Raw genomic sequence first — 23,670 nt, forward strand, 5'->3', positions numbered from 1 at the left:
GCACTACAATTAGACAGACATTTCAACTAACCTGCTAATGATAACATTCAAATGTGCTGGATCTATGCTGTCAATGTGATCATTAAACAACATAAAAAGTAACTAGTCACAACACCATCAATGCTTCAGAAAGCTATAGATTCATAAATCATAGAAAGTTATTCACAAATCATAAGCAAGCTAAGCAAGATATACTATCTACTCCATGCATAAAAGGTCATCAGTCACATCTCAAATTCAACCAATTACCCAAATCAAATACGGCAACACATAGTTTAACACCACAGATACATCAAACTATCTTGAAACTCAATCCTCAACTCGATCAGAGCGCTTACTAGTCAGCTTACTGATCAATCTACTCCCCACATGAAAAAGGTAATCAATCACATCTCAAAATCAACCAATTACCCAAATCAAATACGGCAACAAATAGTTTTAACAGCACAGATACATCAAACTATCTTGAAACTCAATCCTCTTACTAGTCAGCTTACTGATCAATCTACTCCCCACATGAATAAGGTAACCAGTCACATCTCAAAATCAACCATTTACAAATAAAATACAGCAACACGGAGTTTAACCACATAGATACATCAAACCACCTTGAAACTCAATCCTCAACTCGGTCAGAGGGATTACTAGTCATAGATTCATACATTATAATAAGCAAGCTAAGCAAGATGTGTACTAGTCAGCCTAGTGATCAATCTACTCCCAGCAAGAAAAGCTCACCAGTCACATCTCGAAACCGACCATTTACAAATCAAATACAGCAACACAGAGTTTAATAGCACAGACACATCATCCTCTACTTGGTCAAATATGACAACTGTGACCTTATCTTTGAAGTTTCCCACAACTTTCATTTGCAAGCCAGTTGAAAAAAAAAAACAATGCATATATAATGTATATGACTCAATCCCAAGAACCTCCTAGGAATTTTCTTATACAAGCCTAGAGTTTTCTTCGTGGGAGGGGATGCATAGCATGCAGTGAACATCTCAACATCCATACTATAAAATTCTGCAAGTTTCTACTACTAGCAACAGGATACAGAAATTCCAGGAAAATCTATACTACCTTAGCAATCGTAGCTGCCGCAATAAAAGTAGACACAGAAAATAATAACTAAGAACCAGAGGAATTATTCAACACAGACAGTCTGAAAAAGTTCATCCAACACTCCAACAGCATATATCAGTCTAATACAGAGATTGGAGAAAACTAATCGTTCTTAACAGTACTAATATACGCTTTCCCTATAACCTTGGCGTTCAGAAATCAGAATCAGCTGCTTTCCTTGGAGGCGTCGTCGGCGGCGTCGACGTCCGCTTCCAGCGGCGACATTTCGGGTGCATCATCCGGGTCGTGATTCGGGTCGGACTTGTTCAAGGCGGCTCTGGCCTTGTCCAGCAACGGCTTGAAGGCGACCTCAATTGCTAGCCATCCGGCAGCTAGGGCTCCGAAAACCACCACCGCTTGTTTCAGCGAGTTTTTCTCCCTCTCCCCCATTTTATCTCTTCACACACGATTTCCGCTGCGCTATCTTATTTACCCACTATTCTTTATCTTTATTTATAGCCTCATTTTTAAAGATATCTTTGTGACCAAGAAAAAAATAAAATTAGTTTATTATTCTTAAAATTTGTAACTTTTAGTTTTTTTGGTTAATACTCTATTTCTATTTTAATGTAGTATCTCTTTTTAACTATTTTTTTCAACCTACCAAAGATTGAACCCCCTTCTATATGAACTATTTCGTATCACTAAATCAGAAGTTCATTTCAAAATTATACCCATAACTAGCATCGAAGTAGATAATTTTTATTTTTAAACGAATTGTTTATAAAGAATTCAACTTGAATTAAAAAAAAAAAAAAAAAAAAAAAAAAAAAAAAAAAAAAAAAAACCACCCATTAAGTAATTATTATTGTGTGGACCATATTTTATATATTGTAAAATAATGTATTTTTAATATACTAAAAATGTACATTATATTCAGGGAATGTACATTATTTGTGTATAGAATATACATTATATAATATAATGTACACTTAACACACAAATAATGTGTATTTAGTATATTAAAAATGTACTTTTTGTTATGGTCCACATATCACCGTGCAGACCATAATTTACCCCCATCAAGCACCTCTTTCTTAAGATTATCGAACTAAAAAAGCATATGGATTGAACAGATTATCATGTTTTTGACCCACTAAGTTCTAATTACTAATTAGCAAAGCGATATACTAAAGAAAATCTCATAATCCACTCAAAGTAGTAACAGATTGGCATCCATTCCATGCTATTAAACTACATAACGAGATAGACTCTCCATCATGAATACATGCGTCTACATAAACAGATGTTGTCACAAAATGGGGAATGACTTAAAGGCCTTTACCGGCCTCGCCCACGGCCACGCCCGCGTCCACGGCCCCGACCCCGGCCCATTGCCCTTCCTGAACATGGACAAAGAAAGCAAGACAACTTTAGAAGTAGCTAAGCACATAATGTCATAGAACTTTGTGAAGTGATGGTTTGAACCAACAAATGCGTTGACCAGGGGGATTAGAACTGTACCAGCAGTTGGCTTCTTAGGCTTCACTCTAGGAGTTTCTTCCACTAGCAAAGTCTCGAGATTTAAGCTATCGGGGAGGATGTAATAGCGAATGTTGTTGCCCCTTACACTCAGGTGATCCATAGTCACAGGATTTTTGCCTTTTGGAGTAAGCTTTACTGTCTTCAAGTGTGTGTTCATGCTGACATCAACACCTGTAAAAATGTGAAACACGTTAGAAATGATTATTCTTAAGTACATTAGGAGTATGTGAATCCAAGAAAAATGGATTCATGAATCTCTTTACAATCATAGCTCTAAAATGTATACATGAATCTCTTTATCCATATGTATAGTTATTATTGGATATATCTTGTTTATGAACACACCCCACATCCCTCAACTCAACCATGACAAAAGATAAGCATATAGGCAAATATTTCAAAACCCAAAAACATATTAGACAAAGGTTGCATCATCCTTGTTGAGCCCATATGTGAACACACATAGATCAATCAACCAAAACACTTTGGTCCCTCATTCTTGATGTGGAATCCGTAAGATCACAGAGGATACCTAAACCAAAGATTTTGTCTATATAATATCCATTCTCTCTGGCAAACAAAAGTGGCAAGGGCACACTACAACCCTAGTGAGTATCTGATGCAAGATTACAATCTAATAAACCATGAAATAAGTGACTCTGACTAAACCACTAATCCACTAGACTATTCCGCCTACAAACACAACCACAACATACAACTCAGCAAAGGCAATCAGATCAAGATTCCATGTTGGATTTGGGTAACAGTCCCCGATGCTATAAATTATTGAACAGCTACATTTCTTTTGTTTCCCATTAATAAGGGAAACACTGCCACCCCCTCCCCAATTCGGGAGCATTGGTTCAAACGTTTATCAAGCTCAATTATAGAAACTCTAACCAAACACTTTCTTGAGCTTCATTTTTTAGTTCAGAAGCTTCCTTGGGCCGGTAAAGAAACAAAAGTAAATCCAGTACACAACTTCATTTGCAACTATTAGAAGTAACTCAAAGTAAAATTTAGTTTGAAAACTGCAAGTTAGCAACCGCTCAAAAACTGGTAAAAGGTCAAGACGTTATTCAAAATCTTCAGCAAAGCTCATCTTCTCCACCTCAATACTCCGTATATAAATACCTAGTTTATAATCTTAAGTTTTAAACTCAAACACAGATTATTCAGCTTGATAATCTAGCAGATCGCAAGCCTTGAACGCGACAGACAATACGATCCAAAAATATGCACATCTACAGATTGTGTTAACGAGAAATACCTGTAATGGTTCCGTGAACAACGGTTCCGTTCTTGAGCTCAATCGAGACCGTCTCATTGTTCAATTTCATCAAAAATCTGAAGAGAACAAAAACAAGAAACAACAGTTAACATACGCGTTAGCCAAATACGGAATCGAAATGTGTAAAAGAAATACAGTGATTTGCATCAGTAAACCGACCTGACAAGCTTCATCGTTGAGAGAGTAAGAACAGAGAAGCTAGGGCTATGTCGAAGCGATAGAGCGCAAAAGCCTCTTCAGTCTGGAAGACGGGGTTTTAGGGCACGAATCGGGCGGTCTACGGATTTTTAATCTTCATTCTTCAGCCACCCCTACGACGTCGTTTACCACTCTATATATAAAAATGTGATTGTCTTTTTTATTTATAATTGTAAACATGATGCATTTTTTGCATTGTAGTTTTTTTTTTCTTCATAATTTTAACTTGGTTAAAGTAATAATAATACTATTTGCTCACAAAATGTTGTGTATACATAGTCATAGTTTCACAATCTTTTATTATTATATTATTTATTTATTATGAATTAATTTGTTCCCAAAAGGTTGAATCCCCAACCACAATGGTTCTCGAGCCCCAGCTCGACAGAGCATCTGAGAGGATGTAAATCATGATAGTTTAGTTGAACACAGAGGTTATACCTTTGTTTACTGCGTACAAGGAGCTCCTCACTTTATTATTTATGAATTAATTGACCTTACACTGACTAATCAAATACAAAATTTTGTACATTTAGTACGGAGTTTTTTTTTTTTTTTTTTTTTTTTGAATAATGGTCAAATAGGTCATCGAACCTACAAATGGAATGAATTGTATGAAATTGGTTAATTTATTGATTAAATTATATGTTTTTTAAGTTCAGTGACCTAATTGCATTATTACGTACAATTCGACAGCCTATTTGACATTTATTCCTCTTCTTTTTACGAAAGAAATCCACAATCAATATCTAAATATCTGCATTTAATATTGTATAATAACCCACAAACAATACAAGTATAAACATAAACCACACAGGAAGGTGTGTGCTAAAGAAATTCGCAGCCATCCATGGTTGTCACCACTTGATTGTTGAGGTTTCCCCCTCCATTTTATTTATTAAAAAAAAAAAAAAAACAGATAACTAAAAATACATCAATGACAAGTTTTGCTCCCTACTTGTCAAGTAGGAGTAGCACATACATCCTGGATCCATACTAAACCAAAACCAAACCTTCCATCACAGCAATAGCCTTCCCTCTTATAAGCACTCTTTGCTTATCTTCATCTACATGCAGCTTTAACACCCCACCTCTTGCAGATGCCTTGGAAAAGAGAAAATTGAAAGGTGTTTCGTTTAACTTATAGTGAGACTACACGTTTATTATTTATATATACTATATTTGATAGAGAAAAGTGAGTGAGAGAGAGAGAATATACTGCATAAGCAACAAGATCACATTTTCCTAGTTTCTTGTTCCAATAATGAGCCAACGCACAATGTGCACTCCCGCAAACTGGATCCTGAAAAGGTTTAGAAATTCATTTAACAACCCAATTGGAGAACATGTTATATCTCTTCTCCTAAAGGTTGAATCCCCAATCCCAAGACTCGCACATCCCGGCCTAATAGAGCATTTGTGAGAATGTAAATCAGGTTACTCAATAGCTCAGCAAGCTAAATATCTATGCGCACAAGGGATCTGTTCACCCCATCCAAAAACCGGGGGTGTTACAGTTGGTATTACTCACATCAACAACAATAGGGACTTGAATACATGAAATAGCTCATAGCATAACATTATTGAACCTAAACACAAGCTCTAAACATGCATAAACACGAGAATATGCATATAATCACTCAAGAACATCAAGAATGTCAAGAAATCACAATATAAACCCTAAATACAAGCTCTATCAAGGCATAATCACCAGATAACGCATTCCATTATTCAAGGATTCCAATAGATCATATTATAGCAAAAGAAAATAGGTTTTATAAGACATGTGTTACCTTTTAGCATAATTATACTTGCCACAACTCCTACTAGAACATGTTATATCTCAACTATACTAAAAATTGCTTAAACAGCCCGTTGACTTTAATCGGTAAAAAATCATAAAAAGATAAATCAACACATAACTGATCGAGTCAAATCAAGAAGGTCGTTATACAACTCCCCTTAAAAGTCAAACTTAAAACTTATCAAATCGACTATCTAATCAACTTTGGGTCGGGTTAACATGCATGTACCTCTGGAACTCCCATTTTTGGCCAGAAAACGCGGCTGAAGAAATTGAATCCGGATTGAGAAGGAGCAGATCCTGTTAAAATCATTCCTTTCCCTGAAAGTTTCTTGATCTCATCCATGTCAGGATCTGCAGCCACAACTGCATCCGCAGAGGGGAGAACAACCTGCGAGAACGACAGAGAAACAGTACAGTTGTCGTCAACCTTTCGTTCCGAGGTTGTCTCCTTGATCTGTACTGTACTACGAAACACATGCACAAGAAATATAATCAAGAATACATACAAAGAGATCGCCCTTGGCCGTCCTGCTGATCTCCACCACAGACGCCGCCGCCACGTTCAAGCATTTAGCAACTGCGGCCGGAATGTCGTCGCCGGCGCAGTTCATATCAGAAATGGGGATGATCGGAAAGTCTAGCTCGACATAGAAGGTGTTATCGTCGGCTGCAGCTTCGTCGGGTAGCTTTCTGGCAGTCAAAACCCCAGATAGTGTGGAGAACTCCACCGTCTCAGTTCTCACCAAACCATTTGCGAAGAGATGATGCGCAGCCGCTAGAGTGGCGTGCCCGCATAGCTCCACCTGCAACGCAGCTTTATTCTTAATTTGTCCATGAGTTTAGCTTACTGATTTAGTAAGTGATATTTGAGAGAAAATTTTATTCTTAATGTTAATGAATCACACAGCCAAATGCACAACACTTATATCTGGGACAACTCGAACAAGTTAGTCCAGTTATTGCCTAGTAACACAAAATTTTAAATTCAACTATTATAAAGGTAGTTCATTCGACTTCTTAGTTTGAACAGGTTAATTATTTGCAGTTTAAATTGGTTTATCATCCTCTTTTCAGGTCAGAATGTAAGGTTTACAATATCAAATAGGCCGGTTTGGGCTAGTCCACCATTGGTCCATTTTTCTAAACCGAGCTGGCCGTCGTTATATCGTGCACCAGGGCGCACAATGCATTGTACGCCCCGCTCTACCTAAAACGACGTCATTTTGGTGCATTGTCCAAAAAAAAATCTTCTGTTTCGAATACACATAAACTCATAACTAAATACACAGAAACTCATAACTGAATACACATAATCTAACCTGATATATAATACACAGAAACTCATAATACAATACACAAAAACTTTTAATCGAATACCCATAATGGAGTTTGGACTGTTTGGACGAACGGAATGACGTTGAAACGTGCCCATTTTATATCTGGACACACATTGTTATGTGCGCCGTAGTGCACAATATAAATGGCTGGTCAGTGAAATTAATTTCAGGCCAAGCTAGCTTGGCCCGATTAAAATAAAAATTAAATTCCGACGCGATCCATAGTCTTAAAAATAAATAAATATTTAAAATGGAAGGCGTTGTGATTAAACTGACCTCAAGAGCGAGGGGAGTGAACCAGCGAAGGTGGAACCTGGGATTCACGACAGCAGTGTCGGGCTCGTCGATTCTAGCGAGGAAACAAGTCATAGGAACATTGAACTCGCGAGCAATAGATTTCATCCATTCACTGTCCCTCTCTTCTTCCTCGTCTAACACACAAACCAGAGCTGGGTTTCCTTTGAATGGCGAGTCTGTGAACACATCCACCTAATCGATGTAACACAAACTTCATTAGACTGAATCACAGAACTGTAAAACTTTCAGAGAAGCTAAGGGAAATAGATGAAGAAGTTAATTACCAGATAGCATTTGACCGGCTTCTTGGCCATTGTAGTAGCAGAATAATGGAGTGCAGACAGAACAGCAGTTCGTTTTATATATATATATATATATATATATATATATATATATATATATATATACCACTGTGGCACTGTCTGTCTGTCTTTAGTTTTTGTTTTTTTTTTGTTTTTTTTTGGTGGGAGTCTGTCTTTAGTACTTTTTGTCGGAATTGACGGCTCTTGGTGAACAAGTAATGTTGACCAAACCTTGTGCTGACTAAGATCAGCTTAAAAAATATTCAAACTATTTATGATTATTTTTTTTGGTGTAAATCGCAACGTGGTCCGTGTTTTTCTCTGTCCATTAAACGATCCAGGTGTACCTTGTTCACTCCGAAAGGCACAAGAGCTGATCCAAAGGGAATTGTCACGCATAGGAATCAATTATATTATATTATATTATAAATGTTGTTATATTCTAAACAAAACAATTAAAATGTTTAATTATACAATTTTACTTATTTTTCAAAAAAAAAACTAAACATACCAATACAGTTTTCTGGAATACAACAAAACACTGAAAATAAAAATGTTTTCTACAAAAGTCATTTTTTTTTTGTTTTCAAACACACCCTTAATTGAGTTAAACTCAAGAATCTTTGGATTAGATCTCTATGTATTTTACATATAAAACAAACAAATAAACAAAACATGGTCAAACTTGAGCTGAGATTCAAGCTCCAAACAAAAACCAAACTTGGTTATATCCTAGACTTTTGCTGAAAACCAAACACAACAATCTGCAAACTAAAATCCTAGCTAGTATTCTCAGTAACTAGCAGGCATGATCTGAGAAGCTTTCAAGATTCAAGAGAGTTGAAATGGCTAGCAGAACAGTACTTCACTGATTCGCTCCCAACCCTTCTTTTGACATTTTCAGGTTCCTCAAAAAAATCATCACCAAATCCCTTCTTTTGACATTTTCAGAAAGTTGCAGAGGGGGGCTCAAAACTAAAAACACAAAAGATTCGTTCTTGTTCAACTCGAGTGAAACAAACTATGAAAATAACAATCACAGCTTCATCACAATCCTAAACGAAAAGAGAGATATGGTGACTTGGGGAGCAGGGAAAAAAGGGGTAAAGATTTCACCTTTGGGGTTCTCAAAGAGTGAAAACATCATAAGAAGATGTTCTTCTCCCTGGAAAACCTCAGAACTCGCCATGATCGTTCAACCTTTCTGGCTTATGGGAAGACTAAAGGCTCGTTCTTTGAAGCAAAGCGGAACGGCTTGATTTTCTAGCCGAAATGGGTCGTTTGATGAGGTGATGAAAGAAGCGGAATAGAAAATGGAGAAACTGAAAAAGGTGAATGTCGGAGCAGACAGGAGAACTGAGAGAAGGGCGATTTCCAAACCCAACGGAGACGCGCCGGCGGCCGGAGGCGGAAGATTTTGGTTAAATGGGCATTTAATGTTTTTACCTTTTTGGGCCCAATTGCTAAAGAGAATAAAGGTTCAACATCCCTATTTATGGGCTGGGATGGACCCACAAGGCCCATGGGACGATTTTGGGCAAATTATGCTGTGGACTTGTGTCCTATTGCATTATCTCTCTTGTTTCCTTGGGCAAATTATATCATGCACCGCGTGTCAGACACTACAGTGTGTTTAAATCGACACTGTCAAAACGACGTCGTTTTATTTAATGAAAAGAAATATAATATTCGCAAAAAATAACTCTGTTCTTCAGTTTCATTTTGTATACACTGTAGTTTCAGTTCAACACAACTACAGTTTCATTTCGATATAACTACAGTTTCATTCAATATTTATACACTCAAATATGTGAAAATGTTATTTAATTTTATTTTATATACATTATAATTTCATTAAAACACAACTACATGATCATTTCAATATAATTACAGCTTCATTGTACAATATACACTCAAATATGTGAAATGTTATTCAGTTTCATTTTATATATACTGTAGTTTCATTTCACCACAACTACAGTATCATTTTGATATAACTGTAGTTTTATTTGATAATATAAAAATAATACGTGAGACAGTGTCGGTTTAGACACACTGTAGTGTCTGACGCGCGGTGCATGATATAACAATCGGTTTCCTTGACAAGCTTCTCTCTCTCTTGTTTCCTTGACAAGCCCTACCTAAATATTGCTTATGTGCTTTAAGAGTTAGGAATTGATACACCACGAGAGTGGGCAATCCCTTGTTCTAATCCTTGTTTATTTGCTCACGGAAGTTATTGTAGGTTAGGATTCTTATGTGTTTGAATTGCCTTTTGACTCCTTAGTTATTTGTTCTTCCCTAATCCCCTGAGTTGTTTTGAGTACTACTGATTCTATTACATTGTAGTATCTGTTTATCTATACTCCTGAGTTGTTAAATAAAGCATCTAGAAGGCAACATTCTCTAATTTGAGCCCATCTCTTATTATTGTGTTTTCTTGTGTTTCAATTGTGTTATCTTATATTAGACTTTTAACCTCTGCTAGTAGTTTAGCATTTGCCCAACCATGAATGTGAACTTGCTTGGATTCTTGTAGGTTCCAATACTTTAGTTTATTTGTCACTCAAGTACGTGCCATAGTCCCAATATCTTGCGGAACGATAATTTCACCCGTTAACTCACCACTTATTTCCCGTACATCAACAACAAAATACTTCGATCATCTTAGATCGTCTACAAGATATTAATTATCCATCACGTAAGTAATTTTATTTTTGTCCATTTTTGTTAATTTTATCATGTCTAACTATCTAATTACTGTCTAACTATCATTTTTTTACTGGCTTGCAATGATCAAATACATCTGCTCGGTATTAGTGAATGCATTATTACGTGGTTCACTATTCAAATTAGATTGCAAATAACTATGGTAATTATGGCATTCTAATTTTGATGTTATATATTTAAATTTTAAAATACATTCAATACAATTCACCGGTCTTACATTTAATATAATTTTCTTAATAAAAAATTCCCGATTGTATGCATCGCCATCTAATGCAACATCCGACAACAACAACAATTTTGTGGCATTGTGGCTTTGAAATAGAAGTTTACGTAAAAAACATGCACTTTACAACGGGAACTAGTGATTTCATTATAAAAAATCATTTATTTCCTAGAGACATTGTGCTTCTTAATTTGACATACAAATTTCTTCACTTGTGAAACTTTCTTCTATAGCAGCTATATATTAGCATTCAAAAAAATATGTTATATTTTTAACTACACTACATACATTACACTATATACCACCAACATTTCGATTTAATAAACTAGAGCAATGTAGATCTTTGTATACATATTTCTCTAAATTTGGAGCGGAAAGAAAATTATATACATTCAATTTGTGATCCAAGCGATGCCATTACTTACTAATATCTTCTTAGTCAATGCTATCATGAACGATTGTGCTCATTTCTCAGCGACTCCGACATGTTCAATGGGCCGCTCGAAATCATAGTTGGAGATAGAAGGCTAGAACTCTACTTTGATGAAACATTCTACACAGAACAGTGGGAACAAATAACGGATATTTCCACATTAATGAAAATGATGATGTTGTATACTTCTATTTACGGGAGAACGTCGTACTCATGCTGGTTATTGGTAACTGTTAAATTGATAATATTCCATGAACAATTAGATATTCTATTCATGACAATGTGTACGGCGATCTTAACTCCTTAAATGCAAGAAAATGATATATGTATACAATATCAAATGTTTTATCTTCCACTGTAATATAATACATCTATTATTTTAACTTTCTACTGTTAATAATTATTCATTAGTTAATAAAAATATTAATAAATAATTTTTACTTGTAGCCAATGATTAAATAATGATATGGTATAATCACAAATCATTAATAATCATTAACAGTTTAAAAATCACTAGCAATCATAACTTATTTACATATCGTTATTAATATAATGACTAAATATCAATCATTAGTATCCAATCATTAACTCGTATTATATCTGTACTATAATTAATCAATCATTACCTCTAATCGTTATTAGTATAACTTATTTACCTAGTATTATACACATATTTTCAAATTTAATTACATTTTTACATAACACGTCTCTATCCAAGCCGTGGTTATGCAAATAGTAAAAATGAATTGCTTTTCCTTGTTTCATCTGCTTTACAAAACATTCCCATATTGGAATTCAATTTGAAATTATTTCTCGGTCGTCATTATGATTCTATATCTATAAACAAACATTACATGTGTTGGATGGTAACAAATTTTAATTTAATGATTTACAACTACATCGTCACATGTTTGATAAATCACTATGCCAACGAAATTTCCAACAGAAATAATTGGTTGGAAATTGGAATATATCTCGTACGTCCGTACTCTGTAAACCTAGTTTTCCGACAAAACTCATCGGAATCTCTCGATGCCGTCGGAAAACTCATCCAAACTCACGCCGGCGGCGACGATTTCCCAAGAAGATGCAGGCCAGGTGTCGACTTTACAGATGAGAAGCATATATTGTGCAGAACTTTGAGTTGATCTGATGCCCGTTGCTTTATGTGGTGATCTGATTGACAGGAACTCTGCAGCATCAGTAGCTTTCAATCCCTTCATCCATGAAAGCTTTTCATATGCAACTTGGCCATGGATGCATGCCAGCTGACTTATATCACCTCTCCACATGCAACAAAAACATATATTCTGTGCCCTGTATGGTCAACTCCAACTAAGTTAGAGCATCTCCAATAGAGACTTTGCCATGATTTTTGAGAAAATGTAATCTTATGTGGAAGAGAGAGAGTAATTTAGGTCTCTACGGAGACATCTTGATTTTTGTCAGATATGTAGACCCCACCAAAACAGTGAAACTGCTCCTAGGTGCGTGTTATGCGCATAAGGAGCGCCCAGCCGAGTGCATGGACTCCATGCACCCTCTGGGCGTGTTATTTCATTTGCAGTTTTTTCTTATTCTTTCCCTTCTCTCTTGCATGTTCTTTCTCCTAATCACTCTTGTAAAAACTTCTCAAAATCCATACATATTGATGATGCTCGCTCTTAGTCATAATTGACTTAGTAACCGCCATAAGGTTATAACTCTAAGCGATAGCGGTCTATTGGCCTTCTTAGTTTGACCAGCCAGTCAATGTAACTATAGCAACCTAAGTTGGTTTACCTCCTGGTGGCCTGGTCGGTTAGGATCACAAGGTTGAGTTTATCTAGTGCGACTATGGGTAATCTAGCTAGGTTGGTTTACCTCCTTAATTATAATCCTTTGTTGGCTAGGATCACAATATGGAGTTTATCTAGTGCACAGCTACGAATATGTTGGTTTAATTTATTTCCTTGTGATCTTTTTTTTTTTCAGTTAGGATTACAAGGCGAAATTTACGTACTCTATATACAGTGTACTATTGTCGTGTAGTAACTACATGTTTCCTTGTTGCTCCAAAAAGAACATATATTCGGCTTTTTACCTCTGTCACCAAAATGCAGTGCGTACATTTTCCTGCATTTCGGACTGATTCTGGGCTTACATCCACCATCCAGACACCATAAAAATGGCAACTTGCAGCAACCATATATATATGCATGTACTTTAACTTACTGTCTGATCATATCACCTGTCTTTCACATTACCCTTTTTCTTGTCCTGTTTATTCTGCAAAGTACACTGTATTTCTGCAGCTCCATCAGATCATATTACATGAGATTTTGAGATTTTTTTGCTTTAATTTGTCGGAATATGTTATCATTCTTGATCCCATTCATTCTTGTTCTTTAGAACTGATCAGATCGTACTGGGTTTGGAATATATGGGAATATATATATATATATAAGTCTGGAAATTATCATCAAAGTGTAATTTCTGCATCATCATTTGATCATAAAAATGGTGGCTCTTTAAAGTTTAAACTAGCTAGCTGGCCAGGTGTCTTTCTTAGGGTCGTCTATTTTTGCAGTTGTAAGCCACCATGTCGTGTCATAATCTTAGCAGAAAACGATGTTGCTTGTTCCCCCACTCGGGTAAACCCCTCACTTTTTGTTCTTGAGAAAAACACTACGATTTTGCGTTGATTCCTTCACAAATGGGCTAACTCTTGTATTGGAGTTATAGGGTATTTTTTGTTTTTTTTTTTTTGAAGCCGGAGTTATAGGGTTTTAGTGCAGCTTAAATGTTAATTATTGGGATTGTTATCCTATGCAACTGTGTGCACCATGCATGATGCACACGGGTCTACACTACTGGAAATTATGAAATTTCTGACCACCTGAAAGTGATCTTAAATCAAGTCGAAAGCCTTATTCCGACTACTTTTGGTATTCGGAAAAATCTTTGTTGCTATTTCCAACCACTTTTTTCTTTCGACTCGATTTAAGATTACTTTCAGGTGGTTGAAAATTTCATAATTTCCAGTAGTGCTAGATGTATAATTTCTATACGGTAAATTCATAATTTTTATATTGTAGATTCATAAACTCTATACTGTAGATTCATAATTTCTAAATCGTGGATTCATAATTTAAATACAGTAGATTTATAATTTTTATACTGCAAATTCATAATTTTTTTAAATTGTATAGTTATTACTATTGAAAAGTATGCTTATGATAAATTTCATTCTTGCCTAATAACACGCAAATCATATATACAAGAGAAGTAAGCCGTATTAGGGGACAGAGGACAGACTAAACATATTCTCTTACCATAAAAAGCTGAATCCCCAACCTTAAGGGTCCCCCACACTTCGACCCGACAGAGCATGTGAATCACGATGTCTCAATGGGGTAGTAGGCAGGGCCAAATGTCGGTGCGCACAAGGAATTTGCCCATTTTGAACATAATTTCCACACTACCGTCGCCGAAATTCGAACCTTGGTCTCTTACCCCAAATACTGCTCACTAAATCATTGAGCTAAGCCCGTGCGGGTAGACTAAACATATTCTCGACCTGACGAAATGCTGCATAACGTTATATGTTTTCATTGATTTAATATGGAATTGAAGTAGGGGAGATAGACCGTACCGATTGCCGAGTTAGCCGACGTACTGACCAAAACACGTTATCAGACAACACCATTTTCTCTCCTCGTACCTTAGTAGTTACGAATTTAATTTTCGAAATGATCGATAGAATTCAGCATTAAAGGATCGGAAATTATATGATCAAATTGTAGCCAACAAAATTAGAAAGCCTTTTCACACTTTCAATTCAATTCTAATTTCTAAGTAACTCCGATCGATCGAGGACCGAATTTCATTAGGAAATTCTTCTTTGCCCGACCGACAAACCCAAGTTAGCCCGTACAATATTCACATTAGTTCCTATTTACACCGAATCAGCCCAATTAAGGAGCAAAATGTTGGTTAGATTGGTTTTTTTTTTTTTATACGAGAGGGAGTTTGAACTCGAATAGTTATGCTGTGGAAACGTGTTCACTATGCGCATGGTGGACACAGGGGTAGATCCATAATTTCTATACTGTAAATTCATAATTTTTTTTTTAAACGTAGATTCATAATTTTGTTTTTCATTTGTTGTTAACGAGATACATCCACAATTTCTAAACTGTAGATTCATAATTTCTATACTGTAGATTCATAACATTTATACTATAGATTCATAATTTGTATACTGTAGATTCATAATTTCTGTACTGTAGATTCATAATTTATATACTGTAGATTCATAATTTCTATACTGTGGATTCATAATTTTTGTACTGTTGATTCATAATATCTGTAACAACAAATGAAAAACAAAATTATAAATCTACGTTTTCAAAAAAAAAATGAATCTACCCTTGTGTTCACCATGCGCATGGTGAACAAGTTTCCACAGGAGAGTGCAGGCCACTCACACCAACCAAGCTGATTATTAAACTTTCTAATTAACCACCATTAATATGTAGTAGAGTATAACGAAAATTATAGTCAAAATTTGATTTTTTTTTTAATTTTTTTTTGGGTAGTGGTCCTACATTTTGAATCATTTCATATCTCATCTCTCTATTTGTTCTCTTTACATTCTTGTATCTACTTCATTGGAACAATTCGACCACTTTAGTCTGACTTTCTGGTCTCATGCATTTAATTTGTACTTGTACCTTAACATGCATAACTTGTAATTAGATAAGTAATAAAATATACCGTCTCTACATAGTGTGAATTTTCCAGATGCCTACTTTGATTTAATCTGCACTATCAAGTAGATTTTTTTTTTTTTTTAAAGCATATATTTGAAGTAAATATGTCAGTTCGTGTGGAATTAGGGAATATTTTTTTTGTTTTATTTGAGAGACATGGAGAATGAATATAAGATCTTATATAAGGAACAATATATACTTATTATACCCTATAATATAAGATCTTTTTGCCCTTTATATCAATATCATTTTTTATATATAAAAAAAATTCTCTCTTTTAAGTCATAGCAAGATGAATTGAACACCTTTCAATTTCAAATTAAAACAAAAAAAAAATCAAATAAATAAAAGTAGCTGGCAAGAACATGTGGATGTTTTGTATTATAGGCTCTGTTTGGTAAATGACGGTTAGCTGATAGCTATTAGAAGGTATGACTAGTTGATAACACTAGCTGATTGTAGAAAGGTATTTAGTAAATTAGCTGTTAGCTGATAGCTTCGGTATAATTTATTTTCTCAAAAAGCTAATTGAAAAAGTTGTTTTGAGTAGCTTTTTGAATTTTAACATTTTGGAGTTACAAAAAGCTGATTAACCAAACACTTAATTATATTGATTTTTTAACTAAGTCAAACAACCAATAGTGGTCAAATAAGTCAAAATTGACTGATGAGCAAAATATTTTACCAAATAGGACCTAGAAATAAGTTTAAACCCAAAATTTAAAAAATAAACTTTCATAGTTTCTACCCTGAAGACTGGTGGATCGGAGGACGATGTAAATTAGGAGATGTGCTTCAAGTAGCTAATATGCTCACAAATGTTTGTACACTATTGCCTATAACAATGTCAAATTTCAAATCTCCTTTTTGGGTCATTAGTAGGATTATAATACTACATTTGGTCAAGGACGGCTAGCAAAACAAAATTTATGATATAATGTTTGGTATTATATTTATTATATTGTGATGGAGAGAATTCAAGAGAATTTATTTATATTATCTTGAGTAGAAAAATTGAGGGCAAAACACTAAAAAGCATCATGGATCACTCATATATGTATATATATATTTTGATCTCCCCACAAATGAAGCCAATGAGAGGAGAAATGAAATTCCCCTAGAATAAGATACTCTAACTTATATTCTTTGCCAATTTGTATATGTACCACAAACCAATAACCACTTAAAGTAGTAATCCCACCTTAGAAAAGAGACACTTTTTGTTCACTATCTTTCTATCTTGGATCCATTGTCAACTCCCAACTAGTTGTTTTGTCCTCACAAATTATATATACACTTTTTAACATCGCAATATATATCAAAGTTGATCTTTTGATTTTGTAGTTGTATTAGTAGTTCACTTACTAACTATTCTAAAATATTATCTATTTCTCTAAAGGTCGGTCATCTCAATGCAAAGTATGGATTCTTATTTGTATAATTAAACTTTTTATAAAGATGATAAAATGTCATTGTCTAAAATGTTTTAAAAAATTATTCACTCCTTTTCTTTACTTTTGTGTGTTCGTTAATTCGTTTGTTTTGAAAATTTCATTGGTAATTGGTATAATGCTTTATAATATATTAGCCGTTACCTAAATCAACAATAAAAATTATAAACATCACATGAATTTTTTTCAATGTCTTCTTTCTCTATTAAACTATGATATCATATTGTATAACATTGTAAAATTTTCTTATATTAATATAATCGTAGTCTCTCACCCCATCCCCTCCTAATCGATTTTCTTATGGTTGCCTACTAATTAAAGGAAAAAGAAATGTCTAATTGACCCGAATCTATAAATTTAAGTATAAGGGATTTAGGTCGTTTAAATATGATATTAGGAATTCATATGCAAATAAACTTGACCATCAAATATTGGTATAATATGAAAAACAAACGTCGAAAGAGGTGATCGAGTAAATTGATGAACATGATTTTCATGACACAGATTTTTGATCGACTATATCTTTCCTGTATGAGATTACGAGTTTCTGTCTTGACTCAAACAATAAAACAAAAAATAAAAAATAAAAAATTCAACTTGTTCACAGAAGTACTACTATACAGTCTCAGTTGACTAAAATCACATGTATAATTTATATATTATTATTATATACATAGGAAAGTAAAACAAAGGCCCTACTTGCTAGCTTTTAATTACTTGAATGTCTCCAAAAATATACTATAAATACTCATCCCCCACCTGATTTGGCTAAACAAAAATTTTATCACTTCTAATACTCTTTGCATATTTCTCCTCTTTCCATTCTTCTGACAACATACCTTATTGTATGCATCTTTTCTTTCAACTCCATTCTTCCCTCCATTGATAGCTGACATCACTCCATCATTGATTACTTGTTCCTCTAATCTTGCCTAGCTACCTAATTTCACATCCTCTCTCTTCTAATTCTAATTTCGATATCAGTTTATAAGGTTGTTATACTTTGTTTCGTAACGTTATTGCAACGTTGTTGCAGTGTGTGAAAGTAACGCTGTTGCAGAGTCTGAAAGATAAGTTAAGAGTAACATAAATTAATAGATATTGTGAGAATTTCGAGAATTGAAGATCTATGATGACGATGAGATTAGTGCCAACTTTAATGTGCAAACAAAAATTGCCTTTGTTGCACATTCCAAGTGGAGGGATTGACCTGCAAATCCTGCAGCGGCGGCCGGAGAAGGGGAAAGTTGTGGTGGTGTTGGGGGCTACCGGCGCCGGAAAATCAAGACTCTCCATCGACCTCGCCACCCGGTTCCCGGCGGAGGTGGTGAACTCAGATAAAATGCAGGTGTACCAGGGAATGGACATAGTGACGAACAAGATCACGGAGGAGGAGCGGTGCGACGTGCCCCACCACCTCCTCGGCGTGATCGAGCCGACCAAGAATTTCACGGCGGCGAATTTTTGCAGCATGGCGTCGCGCACGATCAAGTCGATAGCCGGGCGCGGCCACCTGCCGATCATCGCCGGCGGGTCGAACTCGTTCATCGAGGCGCTGGTGGACGGCGGCGGCGGCGGCGATTGCCGGTTTTCGTCAATGTACGATGTAATGTTTTTGTGGGTTGACGTGGCGATGCCGGTGCTGCACGCGTTCGTGTCGGAGCGCGTTGATCGGATGGTGGAGCAGGGAATGATCGAGGAGGCGAGGGAGATGTTCAACCCGCGAAATGCGGACTACTCGAGGGGTTTAAGGAAAGCCATCGGCGTCGGAGAATTCCACCGCTATTTCCGGGCGGAATCCACGGCCGACGCCGACACACGTGCCAGGCTGCTAGGAGAAGCCATCGACGCCGTCAAAATCAACACGTGCCAATTGGCCCGTCGGCAGTTGGAGAAGATCAAACGCCTCAGGAACGTGAAGGGGTGGAAGTTGCACCGGGTGGACGCCACGGAAGTGTTCCGGCGGCGCCGCTGCAGCGGCGGCGGCGAAGACGCGGAGGAATTGTGGGAGAATCTGGTGGCGGAGCCCAGCGCCACCATCGTGACAAGATTCCTTCACAACTTTGGGCCACTGATTTATGCCGACGTGACACCCATTAGACCTGCCGTGATGGGCAGGGCCATGGCAGCTGCAACTCACTAGGGAGAGATTGCAATTGATTGCGACTCCCAAGCATCAAATACCCCTTATGATTTGTTACCAAGAATAGGATAAGGTGAGAACCATGCCCATAAAAAAATGTGGACTAATATTAGCTGTCGATATGGGACGATCGACGACTCTAAAGTGACGGGAAACACACTCATCACAATTTGGTAAATATTACCGTACAAACTTTTTATAAAGTGCACGTACCTTTAAAGTTCATTAAGCATAAATGCAAAGTGCACTGAGCAAAATTACATAGTACACCTGATGATACATGGAAGTGCACTCAACATTTGCGACTCTAAAAGTGAGTCCAGTAAGATATAATTTGCACTCAAGACGCGCAATTGCACTTTGGTGAATTTTTAGCTTTTAAAATTTTGAATTATTTACCAAAATATTACTGTAATTTTTTCCTTACTTTAGAGTCGTTGATCATCTTGAATCGATGACTAACATTAATTCGTGTTTTTCACTTGAGAGTCTGTTCTCACGTGAACTCAACCATTTATTACTATACTTGTTATCACATTAAATATTAGTTTTGTATTTGTAACCATCAATTTTGGGAAGTTGGATAGAACATAGTATGGTAAGTGTAATAAGCATATATATTGTAAAACATACAATGTTTTATGTTTCGAGGTTTTGAAAGTGTTTAATATAATTTGATGTTCTTTTGAATAATTGTTAAGAGTTACGTTGGTCGCTGTTGTTGCGACAAGTTCGGTTGTTGTTTCATGTGCTATAAGGTCCAATGTATGCTAACTAATCAATAATGATTATTGTAGTGGCGAAAAGGGTAGTTGAGTGTCTGAAACATAATTTTCGTATCAAAAAGTTATGATTTTAATTCTTCCTAATACTTTTTTGGTCGAACTCATCGCACATAATCTTTTCAATACAGTTTAACCCTTAAGTTTATCTAGTATATACTATCAAATAGTAATCATGACACACACAAAAAAAATGATTATTAGAATATGAAAAATACAATATTTAAGGTATTTTGTACAATGATTGCAAAATCATACATATTCACATGGATAGATACACAAATATATCTATTTTGGTATAATATAACGTAGTTATATTCACTTATAAGAAACCAAATTAAATATTGTATAGAATTCCATAACAAACCTTGTGAATGTAGACCAATTGCGCAAATTATTGCTAAATGTTGTGGCAAAAAGATGCTTGCATGTCTTTCAAATAGGTTTGAGATCAAACTCATTGTGCATAAAAGTGTACAGTTTAATGTTGAGTCTTGAAATTAGATTGATGTAATTTACCATTCTCATAAATTTAGGTACGAGTTGATCAAGGAGTTCAGCGAAATAAGGTAATCTGATCTATATTTTTTTTTTAAAAAAAGCCTCAATAGTCAAATCAAATTCCTCATAGCATCACCATCAGCTTAGTTTTTTCACGGTTTATGATGATCTAATTAGGTGAGAGATGTGGGAAAGAGAAGAAAAACAAAAAAAAAAAAAAAACAAAAAAAGTTGACGTCCAAAAAAAGAAGAAGATAAACATAACGCGTTAGCTGGCGCATACACTGCATGCGCCCGATTAAGCGTTTGCTATGAGCGAAACGCGCACAGCTGTAACTGTTTTCGATTGTTTTTTTTTTTTTTTCTCTTTTCTTTCCTCCGCATCATAAAGGACCCCATAAAAGATTAAGAAAAAATTACTGTTGTGGATACTCTCAATAGGGCAAGTAGCTTAGGCATGTACCTAACGCTAGTTGCATACCCCATTTTTAGTCATTTTCATTTGGCAATTCTTCAAATCATAGTCTCAATGATGCCAAAATTCCGAGCTTGTGACTTGCGTTAAATCCGGTCGACCTAACCCGTTACATGTAGCACGGCTCAAATCAATGACTAATGATTTTTTTTAAAAATCAAAATAGACCGATCAATGATTACCTCTAGACCTCTAGTAAAAGAGTTGAACCCATACACCATGATTAAGAGTTGAGGTTCAAAGTCTCTGTCACTTGCACATGACCTTAAAATTAATGATATGATTAATGATGATTTAACAAATAGGATGTGTTTAGTTCATTTTGAATAAGGTTTCGAATTAAAGTTTTGCAAATAACACTATTCAAGTGTGGAAAGATGGTATGCAGTATGCTATTCAAGTCAAGATCATAACTTCACCATAAAAGTTAATTCAAGAGTAGATAGATGTTTGGTCTCAACTTAAGAATCACTCCATAATCTTTTATGAAGTCGATGCGATATCATATCATCATTGTCACCTCTTAAGATACCTAGCTAGACGGCTCACACTCCAAACCTTTTTCGACTCACGGCTTACGGCTTCCCTTTGACTCCTAGTTCTTTTCCCCTTTAAACGGCTTACGGCTTCCCTTTGACTCCTTATCAAACATTAATTGGGTAGCCCTTTCTTAGGTTGCTTCCATTGCTCGATTTGCTGGTATTGAGACGACTTCACGCCCTTTTATATATAGTGGAGGTCCATTTCCAACCTGACCCGGCATGAACTGGGCCATAACCGACCCGACCCAGGGAACTAGGAAGACGAGTGGCTTAGCAAGCTTCTGCTCTGAATGTTTTGTGCTCGGCCCGGATCTGGCTGATCGGTTGGGATTCCGAGCCCATGCTATAAGCCCCTAAAGATGCATATCGATAACTGAACCCAATAACTATTGGCTGTTCAGATATGATTCTACACGTGTAAGCTTCTCCGTAGGCCTTCGTGAGCACCGAGTGTACGGAGGACACGTGGCGTACATGCCGGCATCCCGACATGTGTCTCTTCCGATCTCTTATAAATATCCCCGTTAGACGCTTATAGAAAGGAATTTTGGCTCTCTCTCTAGGATATTTATGTGCTCGGGAATCTCCAGCCTTCGATCATAATTACCCGAGCCCTTATAACCAGATACTCTCTACTCAATAAAATATACGAATACCCAGTGAAATTTACCACATCAACATATATAATAGTAACTTATATATAAAGTCCAAATTGCTAAATGTTTGAATAGTATAGTTGGTTCGAACTTTAAATTTGATATCAAATATCATATGTCATGGGTTTGAAATTTGAATCTCACTAGGCTTAATTTAATTAGCTTATCTCCTTTATTTTAACTCTTGCACTTTCCCTTAGCTTAATTTAGCTTCTTTCCTTTATTTTAACTCTTACACTTTCTGTTAGCTTAATTTAGCTTCTCGATCTCCTTTATTTTAACTCTTTCATCCCTTCACAAGACAAATTTAAAAAAATTTCAGTCTACTTTTTATGAATCATTTAGTTAATATAGTATAAAAGTTTATATTATACTTTATAGTATTCAAATTAATTTTTTAATAAAAAAATTTAAAGTTGATCTAACTAAAAGAAATTAAAATTAAAAAGTATTTATGAATATACTATTTTTTCTAAAACTATTTTATCTAATTGATTATATTTCATATTTTGTCATAAATATTTTTATAACATTTCAAGTTGTTATAAAAAATTTCCCACTCAAGTATATTTCTTACCCCAAATACTCAAGTATAACATGATAGTTAGGGGTACTCAAGTATATTTATGACTCTACCCCTAACTATCATGTATTTTATCATAAACATTGTATTGCAACCTGGGATTGAGTGAAAGGGGCTTAACCATCCTTAACCAAAGGTCAAAAGTTCAATCCTTTGCTTTGGGTATGGAGTGGGAAAATCCTGGGCAGGGCCGTATTTTAAGTTTTGGTGGCCCTGTTCTGGTAAATACATGTGGCCCTACCAAAATCATAATTTTTAAAACAAATACATGTAAGATTCGAACCTTTGACCTCCAAGTTAAAATACAATAAATACACATTCTTACCATCTCTTCATGAAACCTTTAAAATTTAATTGAAAACTTTTAATTTTTATTTCTAAACTAGCTAAGTAAAAATTAAATATTAGACCTCTAAAATTTGGGGCCCCTCTAAAATTGGGGGCCCTGTGCGGTAGCTCAGCTTGCACAGCTTAAAATCCGGTCCTGATCCTGGGTACACTGGAAAAAAAAAACATTGTACTGTTATTTATAATGTATTTTGTTTTTGAACC

At 35.5% G+C, this 23,670-nt stretch overlaps 4 protein-coding genes across 4 annotated transcripts; 1 reads left to right on the forward strand and 3 right to left on the reverse strand.

Moving 5' to 3' along the window:
• Window positions 1–1,025: 1,025 nt before the first annotated feature.
• On the reverse strand, window positions 1,026–1,564 carry LOC109191308 (outer envelope membrane protein 7-like). The gene has a single exon (XM_019341906.1). The coding sequence runs from the start codon at window positions 1,516–1,518 to the stop codon at window positions 1,294–1,296; it is 225 nt and encodes a 74-aa protein (XP_019197451.1). The 5' UTR covers window positions 1,519–1,564; the 3' UTR covers window positions 1,026–1,293.
• A 674-nt stretch (window positions 1,565–2,238) lies between these two features.
• LOC109191307 (small nuclear ribonucleoprotein Sm D1-like) lies at window positions 2,239–4,180 on the reverse strand. The gene is made up of 4 exons (XM_019341905.1): window positions 4,064–4,180; window positions 3,884–3,960; window positions 2,593–2,784; window positions 2,239–2,471 (listed from the first exon to the last, which is right to left on the reverse strand). The coding sequence occupies exons 1-4, from the start codon at window positions 4,075–4,077 to the stop codon at window positions 2,410–2,412; spliced, it is 345 nt and encodes a 114-aa protein (XP_019197450.1). The 5' UTR covers window positions 4,078–4,180; the 3' UTR covers window positions 2,239–2,409.
• Window positions 4,181–4,963: 783 nt separating this feature from the next.
• On the reverse strand, window positions 4,964–7,916 carry LOC109191305 (uncharacterized isomerase BH0283-like). Its single transcript, XM_019341903.1, has 6 exons — window positions 7,828–7,916; window positions 7,523–7,735; window positions 6,416–6,712; window positions 6,136–6,297; window positions 5,322–5,405; window positions 4,964–5,206 (listed from the first exon to the last, which is right to left on the reverse strand). Exons 1-6 carry the CDS (start codon window positions 7,855–7,857, stop codon window positions 5,099–5,101), a joined length of 894 nt encoding a protein of 297 aa, XP_019197448.1. The 5' UTR covers window positions 7,858–7,916; the 3' UTR covers window positions 4,964–5,098.
• Window positions 7,917–14,834: 6,918 nt separating this feature from the next.
• Window positions 14,835–19,729, forward strand: LOC109191304 (adenylate isopentenyltransferase 3, chloroplastic-like). Its single transcript, XM_019341902.1, has 2 exons — window positions 14,835–14,845; window positions 18,554–19,729. Exon 2 carries the CDS (start codon window positions 18,566–18,568, stop codon window positions 19,577–19,579), a length of 1,014 nt encoding a protein of 337 aa, XP_019197447.1. The 5' UTR covers window positions 14,835–14,845; window positions 18,554–18,565; the 3' UTR covers window positions 19,580–19,729.
• The last annotated feature ends 3,941 nt before the right edge of the window (window positions 19,730–23,670 follow it).

This window comes from Ipomoea nil, unplaced genomic scaffold (genome assembly GCF_001879475.1).
Source record: "Ipomoea nil cultivar Tokyo-kokei standard unplaced genomic scaffold, Asagao_1.1 scaffold1619, whole genome shotgun sequence".
Classification (NCBI taxonomy): Eukaryota; Viridiplantae; Streptophyta; class Magnoliopsida; order Solanales; family Convolvulaceae; genus Ipomoea; species Ipomoea nil.